The sequence below is a fragment of the Phascolarctos cinereus genome, unplaced genomic scaffold, assembly GCF_003287225.1.
Source record: "Phascolarctos cinereus isolate Bilbo 61053 unplaced genomic scaffold, phaCin_HiC Scaffold_8;HRSCAF=390, whole genome shotgun sequence".
In the NCBI taxonomy this organism is placed as follows: Eukaryota; Metazoa; Chordata; class Mammalia; order Diprotodontia; family Phascolarctidae; genus Phascolarctos; species Phascolarctos cinereus.
The window spans coordinates 65663988-65683169 of NW_027556291.1; the positions used below are offsets into that span (position 1 = coordinate 65663988).

Consider the following 19182-nt stretch of genomic DNA (forward strand, 5'->3'; position numbering starts at 1 on the left):
CATGAAATATTATTATACCCATTTTACATGTGAGAACACCGAGGCAAAGAGTAATTTACTGACTTATTTAAGGCCTCTAAGCCAAAAAGTGGATCAAGACATATTGTGAACTGAAGCTTTCTTTACCCTAAGCTTAGTTCTATGTGCCCTCAACTTGCTAGGTCCCCAACGCAATAAATATTCTTTATAGGGAATTCTCCTATACAATTATACTGAAAACCAATACTTACTGCTGCCCTATTATGTGCCACATACTGTCCTCTGCCCCATTTCAGTGACTTCTCCAAGGTCTCTATGTTAAAAAGTGAATCAGGCCCATTGGGAACTCTAGCTAGCTCCCTGGTGTATTGAATTATCTTGTTTGAGAATTCTCCTACAGCATTATACCAACAACTAGCATTTAGTGCACCCCTGCTATGTGCCATGCACTGTTCTATGCCCCATTAAGTAATATCACTGTATTTCATGCTTGGAAAATTCTCAGGAGTTACATGAAATATTATTACACCCACTTTACATGTGAGAACAGTGAGGCAAAGAGTAGTTCACTAACTTATTTAAGGTCTCTAAGTCAAAAAGTGGAAACACATTGTGAACTCAAGCTTTCTTTACTCCAGGCTCAGTTCTATGCGCCATCATCTTTCTGCCTCCCTAATTCAATAAATAGCCTTCTCTGGATATTCATCTATAGAAATCAACCAAGAGCCTTCTGTGTCCTGGGAGTCATCCTAAAACCATTTTATAAAACCTATCCCATGTGATCCCCACAAACACCTTAGGAGTTGGTTGCAATATTATTTTGCCCATTTTACCTCCGAGAACACTGAGGCAGAGAGTGGTTGAATGACTTATCCAGGGTCACTAAGCTAGCACATGTCTGAGTCTAATTTTGACCTCCTTACTTCCAAGCTTCATTCTCTTTCTTTTTTTTCTTTCTCTTTCTTTCTTTCTTTCTTTCTTTCTTTCTTTCTTTCTTTCTTTCTTTCTTTCTTTCTTTCTTTCTTTCTTTCTTTCTTTCTTTCTTTTTTGTGAGGCAATCGGAGTTGAATGACTTGCCCAGGGTCACACAACTAGTAAGTATCAAATGTCTCAGGCCCTCCCAACTCCTGGTCCGGTGCTCTATCCACTGTGCCACCTAGCTGCCCCTCCCAACTTCATTCTTGTCCCTCTATTCACTCAGCCACCTCAGTGCCTGATAAACTAAATGGCCCTTATGGAGAATTCTCCCATAGAACTATACTGTCAACTAGAATTTGGTAAGTACCTACTATGTGCCAGTCACTGTGCTGGACCCTTTTTAGAAATATCACCCATTTGATCCTCTTCACAACCTTAAGATTTTCATGAAATCATCTTATACCCATTTTACACCTGAGAACACCAAGGCTGCAAATGGGTAAAATGATTTATCCAAGGTCACTGAGCTAGAAAATGTCTGAGGCTAATCTCTTTGCTCCTGTTTCAGTCCCCTGTCAGCTCAGCTGGCTAACTGCCTGATCAGTTAAATGAGCCTTTGAAAGACTTTTCCTCGATTACAATGACAACTAGCATTTAATAAGCAGCCACTGTGTGCCAGGCAGTAAGCTAGGCACTTTTTACAAACACATCACCTGATCTGATCATCACAACAACCTCAGCATTTAGATGCAAATTATCCCATTTTAAGCTTGAAAACACTGAGGCAGAGTAGGCCACTGACTTACCCAGGGTCAATAAACTAGAAAGTGCCCACAGCTGGTTTTAAACTCCAGACTTCCTGCCTCCAGGCTCATTGCTTTATGTAATGGTCTACCTAGCCTTCATTGTTCAAAGGGACCTCAGGGGAAGTTTGCTTCTATACACTTATTCCACAGATGGAAACTGAGGCACAGAGACTAGATATGCATTGAGATGAGGGGATCAGAGACTTATGATGCGAAGAGGTCCTCTCCTTTCAACTTGCAAATTGGGAGACTATGGTACAGATCAGGGAAATGACTGGAAATCCTCACATCACAGATTTACGAGTTCAAAGGAACCTCCAAGGCCAATCCCATCTATCTCCAAATGGGGAAAGTGACCCGGGTGACTTGGGATTGTGGGCCCACACATTTCCGAGTGAGAGAGGGCCTCACTGGCCTGTAAAAGGGTGGCCTGGGTGACAGGGCCTCTGAGTTCCTGAGATTTAAGCACCTGTGTTTAATCCTAGGGAAGACGCTTTGCCTCCTTGGCCTCAGTTTTCTTCTCTGTAAAAAAGACTGGATTGGACTAGCTGGCCTCCTAGAGTCCTTCCAGCTTTAAGTCACTTTACCTCCTTGGCTTCAGTTTCTTCATTTGTACAGTGAAGAGTGGGGACTAGGCCGGGGTCCCAAACCTCTTTTTGTCCCAGAATCCTTCAGCATCCTAGTGAAGCCAATGGGCCTTTTATCAGAATCAGCTTTGTAAATGCACATAAATGAAACACAGAGGAAACCACCAGCATCAAACACCTGTCAGGCCCAAAGTTCTCCAAAGCAGAGCCACAGACCCTCACTCAGGCTCTCAGTCACCAAGTCTGCACCCCTGGGAGGCATTTCCTTTTTCCACGTGAATCCAGAGAGTGAAGGTGGCATCTCATACCTGACATAGCAAACACACTTGCTGAGAGACTGAAAAAAAAAAAGCCTGGAAATGGTTTTTCCAGAAATTTCTCACAAAGAATAAGGTTTTTCTCCACTACCAACACTTCCCCCTGCTGGCTGGAGAAGGCGCCAAACCCAGATAATACAGCCACACGTTTAGAAAACTACTCATCTAACATTTGAGCTAGATGTTCAAATAGCAAATACTTATTAGGCACCCTCTCTGTTCCAGGCACTGTAGGAGGGGTTAGGAGACAAGAAAGAAGGAAGCAATCCTTGTGCCGAGGTACCTAAAACCAACCAGCAGCCAGCTTGGTGTCCAAGGGGAAAGTAACAGACATCAGAATGGTGACAATCCTGTCGACATCTTTGGAGGCTTCACCACGCAAGGCCTCACACAGCCCCAGCTTGGACATCCTCAAAATGAACACCGGACCTCTATAACCACTGACAGTATGGCAGCTCTAAAGGGCTCCTGCACCACTGCCATAACCTCCTAAGGGGCCAGGTAGTTCAGTGAGTAGAGCTCAGGGCCTGGGGGCAGGAATACCTGAGTTTAAATCTGGCCACAGACCAAACACTTGACACTAACTAGCTGTGTGACCCTGGGCAAAATTACTCAACCTGTTTTTGCCTCAGTTTCCTCAATTAGAAAATGGGGTATTCTGATAACAGCAGTATCTAATGAAGTGTTTATGCTTAGCACATGGTAGGGGCTTAATGTTTATTTCCTTCATTCTTCTCTCTCCCCATAAAGTCACAGGGCTGGAAGGGGTTTTAAGAGATCACAGGAGCACAGCTCTAGAGCTCTGCAGCACTTCAGGAGCCATGTACTCCATTGATTCTCAAAGGGTGGCCCACGTGCTCCCAGAGAACCTTTCAGGGGGTCCACAAAGTCATAACTGTTTTCATAGTTCTAACATATTTTACTTTGTAAGAAGGCATATGTCAAAAGCTATAACCCACAGAAACAAAAGCTCTTTGAAGACATCTTCAATCATTTTTAAGAATGGAAAGGGGTCTGGGGGCAGCTAGGTGGTACAGCGGATAGAGCACCAGCCCTGAAGTCAGGAGGACCTGAGTTCAAATCTGGACTCAGAGCAAACACTTGACACTTACTAGCTGTGTGACCCTGAGCAAGTCACTTAACCCCAATTGCCTTAAAAAAATGTAAAAAAAAATGGGAAAGGGTCTTGAAACCAAAAAGTTTAGGAAATGTTGATCTGGTCCAACCCCCTTCATTTTACAGAAAAGGAAACTGAGGCCCAGGGAGAGGAAGGGACTTGCCCAAGGTCACAGAATTGGTAAGTGGCAGAGTCAGAATTCAAATTCAGGCCTTCCAAATTCAGTATTCTCTCTGCTGTACCATGCTTCCAATCTCATTTATTCCACTTCACTGCCAAATGTCCTCCTGTCTAACCCTGGACATTTCATGCCTTTAACCAAAAACCTTGCACAGCTCTTTGTCGCCTTCCCATGACATTCCAGGCTCCCCATCACTGGATGCCAGGAGACCTTTGCCACTGTGTCTCCCATCAGCCCCCTTGAGGACACCTATCAGCAAACTGGGCTCCATTTAGAACCCCCATCAGGCAATGAGCTCTCATCTCACCAGGGTTTTGCTCACATTATTTCCCTTACAGAAGAGAAAGGTGTCTTAGAACACAGAATGTTAGAGTTGAGGCAGGGCAGGATAGAACAGAGAATCGGGTCTCACAAAGCACTTGTGTGACATCTTTCTAACAAATTCATCATTCAACCCTCTGAGTTGTGGCTCCCTGTGTCTGGGGGAGGGGGCGGGGTAGGGAGGGTTGGTCACCCTGCCTCAACTACAGATACCTGAAGCATTGAAGTGTTGGTATCATCTACCCCCGAGTCTACCATGATTCTGAGAAGAGGCCCATTGGCTTCACTAGGATGCTGAAGGGCTCTGGGACAAAAAGAGGTTTGGGACCCCTGGCCTAGTCCACACTCCTTGTTTTACAAATGAGGAAACTGAGGCCAAGAAGGTGAAGCAACTTCCCTAGGGTTAAACATATGTGCTTAGATGTCAAGCTGGACAGGAACTCAGAGGCCCTATCACTCAGGCCACCCTTTTACAGGCCAGTGAGGCCCTCTCTCACTGTGAAATGTGTGGGCCCACGATCCCAAGTCACCTCACCTCTCTGGCTCCTCACTCTCAGCTACCCAGGCCTGGGAACATAGCAGCTTCCCAGGAAAGGCCTGGCCTGGCCTGCTCTGCCTCCTCCAATTCATCTCTCCCTCGGCCTTACCAAACACTAGGCCAGTCAGGACAAGCCCTAGAGCTCTGGTGAGTGGAGGGATACAGGAAGTGGGGAGGGCCTCGCGGCAGCCTTACTGTGCATCTTGTTGGAGTCTAGGAAGCTCTCATCTTCTAAGAGGTGTTTTTGGTCCAACATGGTGGCATCCTTATTGGTGCTGCTGTACCAACTCTCATTCTCATCAAAGACAGTGAACAGGAGAAAGAATTCCTTGTCCACACCTTTCTGCAGGTCCCAGGGAGAGAACAGAGGATCATGGGTCACAGACCTGGAACTGGAAGGAACTTTAAAGGTCATTGAACTAGGTGCTATAGTGGCTAGAGTGCCTGGCTTGGTGTCTGGAAGACCCGAGTTCAGATCCTGCCTTAGATACTCACTAGCTATGTGACCCTGGGCAAGTCACTTAACATTTGTCTCAGTTTCCTCATCTACAAAATGGGAATAATAACAGCACCTCCCTCATAGGGTTACATGAGGATCTCGTGAACTTTGCAAGCCTTAAAGCTCTATATAAATGCTAGCTCTTATTGCCATTATTATTGAGCCCAACTCTCTCATCTTTGAGGAAACTGAGACTCAGGAAGGTGGAATGCCTTGCCCACGAATGCCTCGTCTAGCTAGCAAGAAGCTAAGTCAGGATTCAAACTCTGCCCAATCTGAACTCCACATGCCAGGGGCCAGGGCCCAGAAACAGCACCCAGCTGGGAGAGGCTTCTCAGACTAAGCTCGCCTAGGAAGGTAAAGGTTAGTGAGGCTGTGTCCAGGGAAGAACGAGGGAGAGGGTCAGGGGCTAAGCAGAAACTGGGGCATAAGAGAAAGTCGGACTAGTGGGAGGGGGAGAAAACAGGAACACAAAGCAACAGAAGCAAGAAAGGGGAGACACATGGAGAGTTCTTGACAAGAAAGGAGTACCCCTGAATTCAATAACTATTATTTGTGAGCTGACAGCTTTTGGAAAATCCATCTCGATCCTCTAAAGCCCGACCCATGAACCCATGACCCCCTGACCCCACCACACACCCCGACAAGCAGCTCCAGCAGGCCATGCCTCTTAGGCCTGCCCACTCCAACCCAGACATCCCCCCCACCTCACTCTACCTGCTTGCCATTGGCCCCCAGGGAGCCCGCTTTGCAGACCAGAAGGGGCCCTACTAGGCCGGAGTTGGTGTCCTTGATGGGATTGACAGCTGAGAAATACATCCAAGTGAGACAGGCTGGGTCCTTGGCAGTGGGGCCAGCATGGGGAGGGACGGTCCAGCGGTATGTGACTTTCTCGAAGGACTTGGCGATCAAGCCATGTTGACGTGTCCCTGGGTGGGATCAGAGAGTCTGAGATTTACAGCTGGAAGGGACCTCAAAGGTTATCTAATCCAAGAGTTCTTAATCTTTTAGGGGGTTATGAACTCCCATGTCATAGACTGGTGAAATCTCTGGGCCCCTTTTCAGAATCAGATTTTTAGATTCATAAAATAAAAATGGAAGATTACAAAGGAAGCCAATGATATTAAAATACAGTTATCAAAATGATTTTTAAAAGTTCACAAGATCTCCCTCCCCCTCACCCCACTCCCTGTTAAGAACCTTGATCTACCAAGACAATTCTGTAGGACTTAAAATGAAAGGTGCTGTCCCTTTCCAGGCTGGTAGAGCCTGAATGAAGATCAAAGATACTTTGTCTTTACTTTCTTCATTCTTCTTGGGATTTTTTGTCTGTTTTCTTTCACAGAATGACTTACACAGAAATGTGTTTTGCATGACTATACACGTAGGTGTATATATGTCAAATGGCTTGCCTTCTCAATGGGGGGAGAAGAGAGGGACGGAGAGAATTTGGAGCTCAAATTTTGAAAAAAAAAAGGATGTTAAAATTATTTTTACATGTAATTGGGCAAAATAAAATATTAAATAAGAAAAAAGAACCTTGGATCTAGTATAACATTTTCATTTTACAGATGAGGAAACTGAGGTCCAAGGCAGAAAAATGACTTGGCCAAGGTCACCCAAGTAGTTAGTGACGAAGGCAGAATTCAGACTCTAAAGCCAGAACTCTGCCCATTGCTACCATGCTGCCTCTCAAAATGCAGCATGATGGGGCCAAATAATTCTGCACAACCGGGGCCTAGATCAACCACTTCTGCAAGAAGCCTTATCACATAGATAGGCTTTGTGGAAAGCCACAAAGGTGAGGCAGTGTGAGGCCTAAGCAAGACATCTAGAGTGTTCCAACTTTGCCATTGACTAGCTGGGTTACTCAAGGAAAATCATTTCCCTTCTCTAATTAGGGCCTTGGTTTTCTCATCTGTAAAATGGGGGTGACAGTATTTGTCCTGCTGTAGATGGAATGGGGGGGCAGGAGGGAGCTTGGTGGAGCTGCAGTGGATAGACAGCATTTCAGGCCTGAAGTCAGGAAGACTTATCTTCCCGAGTTCAAATTCAGCCTTAGACTGTAGCTGTGTGACTCTGGGCAAGTCACTTGACCCTGGTTGCCTTGGTTTCCTCATCTGCAAAGTGAGCTGGAGAAGGAAATGGCAGACCACTCCAGTATCTCTGCCAAGAAAACCCCAAATGGATGGAGAATCAGACAAGACTGAAACAACTGAACAACAGATGGAATGGAGCCGTCCTCATCTTCCAGAGACAATACTGGCCCTACCCCACCTCCTGCTAGTGAGCTGACACAATGGCTGCCAAGGCCCTTCCCAAAGAATAAAGTTCTCAATACATCTGAGCTGAAAGGGCCCTCAGACGTCACCTAGTCCAGCCTGTCACCTGACCAAGAATTCCTTCTGAAGAGCTCCAGGAAGAGGGATCCCAACCCATCAACTCTGGGACAGCTTGAATTCCTAGCAGGTTTTCCATACATTGCAACTAACCCTCCCCTTGGAAACATCCCCCATTGCCCCTGGTTCTGCCCTCTGGGGCCAAGGAGAATAAAGCTAACCCCACCTCCACTCAGCAGGCCTTCAAATACTTGCAGACAGCCATCACATCCCCCAAGATCTCTTTTCTAAAATGAGCATCCTCGACTCCTTCCAACCATTCCCAATGGCCATAATATAAAAAATCCCTTCCCCAATGTGGCTGTCCTCTGCCCAGAAAGGAACAGATGACTCCCTTGGGGGGGGGGTCTGACAAGGACAGAGGACTGCAGGCCTCATTCAGAATATTGTAGAGAAAGGGCAGCTCGGTGGCACAGTGGATAGAGCACCGGCCCTGGAGTCAGAAGGACCTGAGTTCAAGTCCAGCCTCAGACACATAACATTTATTAGCTGCGTGACTCTGGGCAAGTCACTTAACTCCATTGCCTAGCCAAAAAAAAGAGTATTGTAGAGAATTCTGGAACCCACAGATTAAGAAGGACTCTGAGAATCTCATGTGCATAGATTGAATGTGCTGGGCATGTTGAGTATGGAGAAAAGAAGGTTCAGACTTGAGGATATGAGCTGTCTTCCAGTAAGGGCTATCATGTGGAGGAGGAGGGACTCAGTGTGAGGCCTCCAAGGGCCCTCCCAGGCCTGTCTCAAGGATTCCATGATCAGAGGACAAGGTACATAGAAGCCAAATGTGTCAGGAAAACCTTCCTAGAAAGCACAGTTGGCCCCATATGGGTTGCCTCGGAGGTGGTGAGCTGCCCATCCTTGGAAGTCTTTGAGCAGAAGCCCAAAGACTGCTTTTGTTTTTTTTTTCTTTTGTTTTGGTTTTTTTTAGGCAATTGGGGTTAAGTGACTTGCCCAGGGTCACACAGCTAGTTAGTGTCAAGTGTTTGGTCTGAGGCCAGATTTGAACTCAGGTCCTCCTGACTTCAGGGCCGGTGCTCTATCCACTGCACCATCTAGCTGCCCCCAAAGACTGCTTTTGGCAATGTGACAGTTGGGATTCCTTTTGTGGAGGGCCCCTCTTGGTCCTTCCAACTGACCAGTACCTAAGAAAGCACAAGGAGAGCCTGGATGTGACCATGTCATGCCCTTGACACAGGCTGACTTGGGAATCTATTCAGGACATTCTGGTCTTGAGCAGTTGGTTTCTTTTTATTTAACCTAGGCATAGGCCTTTCTACTTCTCCCTATTAAATTTCATCTTCTTTGAGTCTTAGTATGACCCCAGTGTAGTCAACCCTGGTGAGGGGATCATGGGAGCAATTTGATATGTCAAGGAGCAAACATCTGCCCCTGAGACAACCAACCAGCCTACTGAGGGCTCTTGCCATTGGGTGAAGCAGCCTGCCCAAGGGAAGACCAGTGCCCATGAGGCTGGCCCCCAAAAGCCCTCAGGCCAGCGATTGACTGACCATCATTGTACACTGTGCCCTCGTAGTCCTGGTCATAGAAGACTCCGTGGGGCTGAATGCTGAATGGTTGTGAGGCTCGATTGTAGAACACTACCTCGATGGTGTCACCCACCTCGGCCCTGATCACTGGCCCTGGGCAAAAGAAAAAAAAAAGGAGGGCTGAAATAAGAAGGGCTTTGGGAAGAAGGCAGAGGAGGCAGGTGGGAACAGGAAGGGAGGAGGGAGAAAACCAAGGAGGCCCCTGTTTGGTGCATATCAGGTGCTCAGTAAGGGCTTGTTGACTGATGCAAAGCTCAGGCTTTGTCTTTGTATCTCCAGCACCAAGGACAATGCCTGGTCCACAGGAGGCCATTGTTATTGTCCACCCTCTGCTCTATCTGCAGCATCCCTACTGTGGATGTGTGAAGAGCTCAAACCAGGTCTTCCCTGGCACAGTGGCCCAATTGATCCCAGTTCTCTGGCCTGCCCCAGCCCCATGCTCTCGAGGCCCCAACTCCACCCTGATGAGGCTCACCCAAGATGCCCAGGTGCAAGGTTTCCTCAGACTGTGGCAGCTTTGTCTGGAATGTCTCATCTGTGTACTGGATATAGCGGACTTTCCAGTAACTGCCCCCAATCCTGCTGGAACTCTTCTGGAAGAACTTTTCCGAGTTGCTAGGACAGGAAGACTCAATTGTCACATGACTTCACTCCCCATCTCCTACCCCTCGAGAGCCCCAGGCCTTGGTGTAGATGACTGAATGGGGCAACAGACATGGGATGCTGTGGAATTTGGGTTTGGGCCACAGTCCCAAAAGTCCCTGGACTGTGCACGGACCCCAAGGACCGAGGAGAAAGCCCTATGTATAGAAAACATTTATCAAAGAAGTGGAAGCAAAGTGAGTTGTCATGAACTGGAGAATGCTTGAACAAACCAGTATGGGAATGGAATGTGTTTTTATTGCCCAGAAGTAAGCAGAACCACGAGTCAGGAAGACCTCCTTTCAGATCTGGCCTCAACCACTTACTATCTGTGTGACCTTGGGGCAGTCACTTCTCTATGGGCCTTAGTTTCCTCCTCCATAAAAAGGACTTAATGGCCTGGGAGGCTCCTTTGCAGTGACAGAGCTATAAGCCAATGATCCTATGATCAGTTCAGTGGCCAATCATGACTTCCAAAGAGACCTTGATGAAGCAGAGGGGATATGGACTGTAGGTATGGAATGAGGAGGTCCCACAATGTGCATATGGAGACTTATTTTGACTACACTTATTTGTTATAAAAGAGACTTTGTTGATTTGGGGATTGGGAGGTCATTATGGGAAAGCAACAGTGATGGAAAAAAACATATAAATGCCTTCATCAAACATTCAACAACCAAAAAAACCCCCCAAAACAAATAAGGAAACATACCTTCTCCCACCTCCATGGGATACTGGGAGAGCAGTGACAGGTCCCATCCCACTCCCCTAGCCAGGTCAACACTGCTTACCCCTTCCCCAAACACAAGCCCTGCACCCCCATGACCTCTGTGGAATGAAAAGAGTGTCTGATTTAATAAGGGGAGTTGGCTACAAGGCTACTGACCAGGGGACCTTGGGCCAATCCCTCAGTGTCCACAGCGGTAAAAGGAGCTAATTAGAATTGATGAGCCCTCTGACATGGAACAAAGCATTTCAGAGCCTCCAAAGCAGGCTCAAAGCAGCTCTCAAGGACTACTGTCTTCATTTCCAGAGATGAAGGGATTTGCCCAGGGTCACACAATGAGTAACTGTGACAGCCAGAATTCCAACCCAGGGCTGCTGACTGTGGCCCCTGCTGCACTATGCTAGCAAAGCTTCTGACTCCCAGGTCAGTACACCAAGCTGCCTCGTGGAAGGAAACTTCCTAGTTGGAGGCCTCTTCTGGGAGCTACACTGGGGCCCTGATTGTCCAAGTATCATATGATTGTGTATGTGTGTGTGTGTGTGTGTGTGTGTGCCCAAGCACTGGCAATTTTATTGGCATGGGGAAACTCCCAGTGTGGAAACTCCCTCCACTGAAGCAGATGGCCACCCCTTTCTATAACTTACAGCGTGGTCACTAAGAGGTCAAGTGAATTAGCCAAGGCCCCCCAGCCAGTCCACCACAGAGGCAGGACTTGATTCCAGGCCTTTCTTCCCAATTCCCAGGAAATCTGCTTATAAATGCTGCCTCTCATAAGTCCCTTGCCCTTTGTCAAATATTGCAAAAGGTTTCCCTTTCCTCTCTCCTGATAGTAGGAATGAGGTGGAAGAAAAGGCCTGAGGCCTTTTCCTCTGCTATCTCCCCTCAGCCTTGCACAATCTTGGATGAAGCCAGAAGGCTCTTCCATCCAAGGGTTAGGTACTCTACCTTCCTCCCACTCCATCCTGCCCAAGCTTGGCCAGGCTAGGGAGCCAGGACACTCAGAGGAAAGGATGAGGACAGTGAGGCCCAGCCACAGCACCAGCCGGCCAGCCATCTCTTTCCCTTCCTCCCCTTCCCAATCTTATCTGAGCCATCAGAGGAGTTATCTGGCTCCCAGGCCTTCTCCAGGCTGAGGCTCCCAGGGTTACTCTAGTGGTAAAAAGCCTTGGATTTGGAGTCAGAGACCCTAGGTTGGAGGACTGGGGATGTGACCTCTCTGGGCCTCAGTTTCCTCATATGTAAGATGAGGGGGGTTAGCCTATATTAGCACTAAGGGCCCTTCCAGCTCTGAACACTCCAGATCCTTTCCTGGCTCTGACACAATAAGTCTGTGAGAAGAAAAAAAGCAAGAAGCTACTGCATTCGCTGTGGTGCTCAGGCCCTGGGGAAGGCCAAAGCAGCAGCCCCCCTCAAGGGCCACCTGCCTACCCTCCTATGGCCTACTAGGCCATCCCAAGTCCCACAGAATCCTACGTCTAGAGCAGGAAGGAGCATCAGAGACCAGCTAGTGCAATCCCCCTCCCCCCCCAGTTTTACAGAGGGGGAAACCGAGGCCCGGGGAGGAGAAGGGGCTTGCCCAGGCTTGGAAAAGGCCTTCAGAAGCCAGAAGATTAAGAAACCTGCCCAAGGTCACGCACTCTGGAGGAACCCCAGAAGCCATCTCATGCAATCACCTCATTTTTCAGATGAGCAAACTGAGGGCCAGAGAGGAGAAATGACTTGTCCAAAGTCAGACAAGCATCAGGATTTGAACCTGGTTCCTCTTGACTCCAAAGCCAGAGCTGTTTCTGTTTGTTTCAATCACTGTTCAGAAACTTCCCAGCTAGGGCCAGGCTCTCAGGCTGGGCTCTTCATGCATAGAGTTCCATGTTCATGAGACCTCCAGCATGTACCAGCTCAGCCAGTATGTGTTTGAACATTTACAATCCAAGAGTTTGCTGGGGGAAGTGGGGGTGGGGGAAGGCAGAGGAAAGGAGAAAGGAAAAAGGTAAAATCAAGGGAAGAGAGGGCCCGAGAGAAAGAGAGAGAGGGCCCCGGTGTCTGGCCTGGAGGGCACCTCTTACCTGCCTGGCTCCTGAAGGCTCTTCCCAGTCCTTCCATCTCTCCCCGTAGGCCCATAGTCCCAACGCTCCTCAGAGGCCCCAATGAAGTACCGTCGGACTTGGCCAGTAAGGAGGGGCTTTGAGGAGGCCACGGAGCATGACTTGACCTCATAGAGTGCTTCCATGCCATCTGGAGAAGAGACACCACAGTAGGATAGATACATATCCTGAGCCCACACACGCCTCAGCCCCTCATCACCAGCAGGCCTGGCACCAGCCACACTTTGGCATAGCCAAGGAAGGGCCCACCATACCTTTGAATACTGGGAAGAGGCTTCTGACCTAGCATTGAGGAAGAGTGTTTACAGAAGAGATGAAGCCAATAACACCCTCTCATTTAAGCTCACTTCCCTTCCCCATACTCTTCTTCTGAACTCTCTACATTCTGGCTTCTGCCCTCATCATTCAACTAAAACTGCTCCCTCCCGAGTTACCGACAATGTCCTGATTCCCAAATCTGACAGCCTGTTCTCCATCCTCGGCCTTCCTGGCCAACCAGCAGCCTTGGGCACTGTGAATTACCCTCTCCTCCCAGAGATCCTCTTCTGGCGCTCCTGGCTCTCCTCCTTCCCAGCCTCCTTTGCCAGCCCCAGGTCATGCCCTTCGACCATGTGGATCCTCCAAGGCTCTGCCCTGGGCCACCTCCTCTTCTCTCTCTGCACTATCTCACTTGGTGATCTCATCAGCTCCTAGCCCCGGTCTCTCACATCATCAACCACTTTGGGGGCCTCTCAAATCGGATGGCCCCTAAGTATCTCCTCATTAACATGTCCAAAACAGAACTCATCATCTTTCCCCCACACCTTCCCTTCTTCCCAATTTTCTCACTGATGTCAAGGCTGTGGCCATATTCCCGGTCCCCCAGACTCACAATTTCCATTGTGAGCTTCCAAAGCCCAAGTCTACCTCCTTCCTCAATAAACTCCCATGGCTCCCTATTACCTTCAGGATCAGATAGAAAAGCCTCTGCTTCACAACTCGACCTTCTTCCCTTTCCAGGCTTCTCACACTTTCCTTGCTTCTCACACTTTCCTCCCCTCTCCATGATCTGGTGACGCTGGCCTCCCGGCTGTTCCTCACATTCCCCACGTGTTCCTCCATCTCCCAACTCTAGGCATTCGCTCTGGCTGCTCCCACTCCTGGCTTCCCTCAGGACTCATCTCCAATCCTACATTCTGCAGGAAGCCCCTCAGTTGCTAGAATCTTCCCCTCTGAGATTACCTCCCATCTACTCTGTATGTATCTTGTATCTATCTAATTATGTACAGGTTTTCTCCCCAATCAGACTGTGAGCTTCTCAAGGGCAAGGGATGTAGTATTACTTTTCCTTGTATCACCAGCACTTGGTACAGGCCCGGCACATAGTAGGTACTTAATAAATGCTTGTTGACTGACTACCACCAGACTAACTACTACCCCAGAAGCCTGAACTTTCTCTGCTCACAGAAAGAAAATTATTAGCAGCAGCTGCTGCCCTCTGGCTGCCACAGCTCAAGTGCCTTGCCTTCCAGACTGTGCTAACATATAGGTATTCTTATGCTCTGTTGCCATGTCTTTCTCCCAGAATGCCACTGTACTTGCACACAGTACCCCAACAGCTACCATATAGCCCTACGCTCCTTCTCCAAGACGTATTACAGCATCTTCAGACTCTCCAGGTTTCTGGGAGCTCTCTCTGGACAGCCCTGGCCCAAAGACCCTCCCTTTCCTAGAGTCCCTACTGCTTTCCTCCCCTCCCAGGAGGCCAGGAACACCCAAGCATCATACCTCTCAGGTGGCTGTTCACTTGACAGCTCAGTAGCCAACTGCCAGGGACCTGGGGCACCATCTCAGCAGTCACAAAGGTGGCTGGGAAGAGGGAGGCCACATCTGTGCGGTGGCCCCGGACTGTCAGCGTCTGCCCAGGGAAGAACGCTGTGTGCACATCCACCTCGCTGCCCATGCCAAACAAGTGCCAGGCCACATGCTTCCCAGCGCACATGCTCAGCTCAGGCAGGGTCCCAAAGACAAAGCCATTGATTGCTACGAAAAGGACCAAGATCCCAGAACATTAGAGCTGGAAGGGACCACAGAGAATATCCAACCCAACCCCCCCCCCTTCCAGATGAGGAATCTGAGGCCCGGGGAGGGAAAGTTACTTGTCCAAGGTCACACAGGTAACAGAGCTGAATTTGAACTCAGGTCCTCTGGCATCAAATTCGGAGCTCTCCTCACCACTCCATACAACCTCTCCCTAGGCAAAAGTCTTCATTCTCTTCAGTACCCTGTACTTCCATCAAGCCAGCCAACGGTTTTAGGCTGGGGGAGGGGAGACAAGAGGAGGGGGAAAGGTTCTTGCTATGTAGGGATAAAGATCAGGCCTCTTCGGGATGGCAAGACAAAGGCTCAGACAAAAGCAACAAAAATATCTAACATTTGGGGGGCAGCTAGGTGGTACAGTGAATACAGCACTGGCCCTGGAGTCAGGAAGACCTGAGTTCAAATCCAGTCTCGGACACATGACACTTACTAGCTGTGTGACCCTGGGCAAGTCACTTAACCCCAACTGCCTAGCAAAAAAAAAAAAGTATCTAACATTTGTATAGGGCTTTAAGGTTTGCAAAGAAGTGATCAAAGTCTAAACTATCCTGAATGACATGAGGCAGGGAGTAGGGCCACGACTTTCATCATCTCATCTCCAAAATATGGGAAGAGAGCCCATAGGCTCATGGCTATAGACCTAGAAGAAATCACAGAGGCCATTTAGTCCAACCCCTCTCATTTTACAGAGGAGCAAACTGAGGTCCAAGGAGGATTAATGACTTGCCCAAGGTCACACGTAGGATCCTACATGTAGGACTGAAAAGGACCTCAACCTAGCACAGAGAAAAGTAGAAAGTCAGAAGCCCTGGGTTCTAGTCCCTGGGCCTCCACTGCTTTGCTAGGCAATTTGAGGCATTTAAGTTCTGAGGATGCAAAAGGAGGCAAAGCTAGGCCCTGCCCTCAAGGAGCCTACAATCAAATTGGAGACCCAACATACAGATAAATATATACAAACAAGCCCTATACCAAATCAATGGGAAATAATTACCAGAGGAAAGGCAACTATGAAGAGGGAATGGGGAAGCCTTCCTGTAGGAAGTGGGATTTTAGTTGGGACTCCGAGGAGGAGCTCAGTAATCAGAACAGAGCTGGGAGAAGATTCTGGGTGTGGGGGACAGCCAGACAGAATGCCTGGAGCTGAGAGATGGTGGGTCTCGTTTGTGGAATAGCCAAGAGTCCAGGGTCATTGCAATAGTGATGAGGGCCTGCACCAGGGTGGGGACAGTGTCTGAGGAGAGAAAGGGGCGTACTCAAGAGATCTTGCAGAGGTCAAATCACCAGGCTTTAGCAACAGCTTTGACATGGGGGGTGAGAGAGTGAGAAATCCAGGATGACTCTTAGGTTATGAGCCTGAGGGACTGGAAGGATGGGGATGCCCTTGACAGTAATAGGGATGATAGGAGGGTTTGGGGGAAAGACAATGAGTTCGGTTTGGGACATATTGAATTTAAGATGTCTACTGGATTTCAATTCAAGATGTCTGAAAGACAACTGGAGACGTGAGAATGGGGCAGAATAGGCAGATTTGAGAAAGCTCAGCACAGAGATAGTAATGAAATCCATGGGAGCTGATGATATCACCATGAAATAGTAAAGAGGGAGAAGAGAAGGGGACCCGGAACAGAACCTTGGGGGACAGCTATGATCTGGAGGAGGACCCAGCAAAGGAGACAGACGAGCTGTCTGAAAGGTAGGAGGAGAACCAAGGGAGAGGAGTGACAACAAAGCCTAGACATGAGAAATCATCAAAGAGAAGAGGGTGATTGATAATGCCCAAGGCTGCAGAGAGGTCAAGGAGGATGAGGACTGAGAAAAGGCCTCGGTTTGACAACTAAGAGATCGATGGTAACTTTGGAGAGAGCCGTCTGGCTGTGCCAATGACATCTAAGGCAGGATGGAAAGCTTCAAGGAGAGAGGGAGAGGAAAGAAAATGGAGGCGCCTTTTACAGGGGACCTTCTCAAGTTTAGCCACAGAAAGGAGGAGAGCTATGGGATGGGCATTAGTGAGAATGGAAGGATCAAGCGAGGAGTTTGGGAGGATGAGGGAGACGTGGGCATGTGTGCAGATGAGAGGGAAAGAGCCAGCGGACAGAGAGAGAGGGAAGAGAAGGAAAAGGAGGGAGTTGGATGCGGTGGCCTTTAAGGGCCCTTCCAGCTCTACAGCTAGGACCCTAGGAGCCTCCATTCTACAGAGGAGGAAATTGGGGCCCAGAGAGGTGAAGAGGTCACACAGGTAGTAAGGAAAACCTACAGAACTTCCAACCACACAATCCGAAAAAGTCTAGGCTAAAACAAGAGAAAAGGGCAATAAGGGTGTGGAGAAATTCCTCCAAGTTCAATCTAACTTTCACCTTGCCCATGCCAAGTCCACAGTCCCTCTCTCTGACCATCCCAAACCCTCATGGGGCCCCACCCTGGCCCATACCTCCTGCCTGAAGCCTGCCTGGATACAACCTCACCCTCCCTTGGACTGAGAAGGAAGCATGGCATACTGGGGGCATGCCCCTAAGGTTTGGTGTCAGAAACCCAGTCCTGGGCCTGGAGGGATCATGGGACTGACCCCAGGGCCAGACCTAGATTTAGAGATAGTCCAGTTCAGTGGAAAGAGCCCTGGCCTGGGGCTCAAAGGACTTGGGATTAAATCTCGCCCCTGAGGCCTGCTACCTAGGTGACCTTGGACAAGCCTCTTTCCCTCCCCGGGCCTCAGTTTCCTTCTCCGTAAAATGAATTAACCGGACTCTGTACCTCCCCTAACTCTCTACATTCATTTTAAATAGGTAACAAAAGATAATGGCTATTGGAATTTTGTCTCTCCTAGACTATAACATCCTCAAGGCAAGGGACCAAGTCTCATATCCCTGCACCTCCCCTCCCTGATCACATGTGCATATAGTGTGTGTGTATGTGTGTGTGTGTGTGTGTGTGTGTGTGTGTGTGTGTGTGTATGTGTGTGTGTGTGTGTCACCTTCCGAGGAAGCGCCAGTGACAATAGACCCTGGGGAAGATGGGGGTAGGGTGAGCATAAGGGGAAACAGAGGGCGAGGCTTTTTACCCTACTCCCTGATACGTACTCTTCAGCCCAATGACTCTGGCTCCCTGGCTGCTCCACCAACAAGCCCCCCCCCCCATCCCAGCATTCTCTCTGGCTGTCTCCCAGATCTGGAATGCTCCCCCTCCTCTGCTCCAACTACTGAGCTCCCTGGCTTCCTTTAAGGCCCAACTAAATTCGTCTTCTCTTCTGTAGGCAGCCTTCCCCAACTCCTCTAAATCACGGTGCCTTCCCTCTGTTCGTTATTTCCTGTTGATCCTGTATAGAGCTTGCTTTGCATGTATTTGTTTGGCACGTTGCCATCCCCATTAGATTGTAAGCTCCTCCAGGGCAGGGACTGTCTTTTGCCTCTTTTTATATCCCCAGCCTTAGCACAGTGCCTGGCACAGAGTAGGTGCTCAATAAATGCTTGTTTTGTCTTTCTACCCCAAGGGACCAGCACCTGCTTGCTACAAAGTAGGCACTTAATAAAGATTTGTTGATTGATTCCATCCAGCTCTGACATTTTATGAAATTTGGGAAAGGTCAATTCCTTGCCCAAATAGGCAGGACTTCTGGAGGCAGTCCCTGATGATCTGCTGATGGGAGTGGCCGATCCAAAAGGCTTTCCTACTGGGCATGGAGAACACAGACTCTTTGCCCGCCTACAGTTTTGCCTTTGCTCAGCCCTGGGCACCAATGGCCAGAGGTGCCCCCATCTCATCAGGCTGATGGGGCCCAGAGACTCTGCATCCCTGATCAGGTCAAGAAGAGGGGGTAGCGGGAGCACAAAGTCTGGAGCCGAGCGGCCTCACCGTGCATCTTGTTACTCTCCTGGAAAGCTTCATCCTCTTTGTCCACTGAGGCAGGGTCTGAACAGAAGGAGGCAATGTTCTTATCCAAGAGCCAGCTCAAATTCTCATCCACCACACTGAAGAGGAGGAAGAAGTCTTGGGCCACATCCTGTCGCCTGGGAGGGGAGCTTCCAGCCAGGGTTCCTGGAGGCAGGAAGGGAAAGGGCCATGAGGAGCCCCAAGGATGGATGACAAAGGGGACAGTAGAGGAAACTGAGGAAACATCCCATGAGGAAAGAATGAGAAGAGGGGAGGCCTGGGAGGTTTGGCCAGTGGCAGGAAGGTTGTCTAACCTTCTGATGTGGGGCTTCAATTAAAACTGAAATAGCTTACCCTGTACCCATCCTGCCCAAGACCCAGCCCTGGCCACACCCTGACCCCAGACAAGCCCCACCCTGACCACAGTCCCACCCCTAATCACACTCCTAACTCTGATCATATATGTAGCCAGGCCATATCCTACCCTGGCCAAGCCCCCAATCTCACCACACCCCTAACATCCCTCCTCCAAACCAGCCACAACCCTAAAAATCCCTAC

The 19182-nt window shown here is 49.0% G+C and overlaps 1 protein-coding gene across 1 annotated transcript in view; it reads right to left on the bottom strand.

Annotated features, from left to right (window-relative positions):
- HEPH (hephaestin) overlaps positions 1-19182 on the bottom strand; it is a 68963-nt gene that overhangs the window by 35181 nt on the left and 14600 nt on the right. Inside the window, 7 exon segments of the mRNA XM_020967266.2 lie at positions 4960-5107; positions 5981-6192; positions 9171-9302; positions 9685-9824; positions 12642-12810; positions 14448-14702; positions 18606-18788. Coding sequence (XP_020822925.1) covers positions 4960-5107; positions 5981-6192; positions 9171-9302; positions 9685-9824; positions 12642-12810; positions 14448-14702; positions 18606-18788 — 1239 coding nt within the window.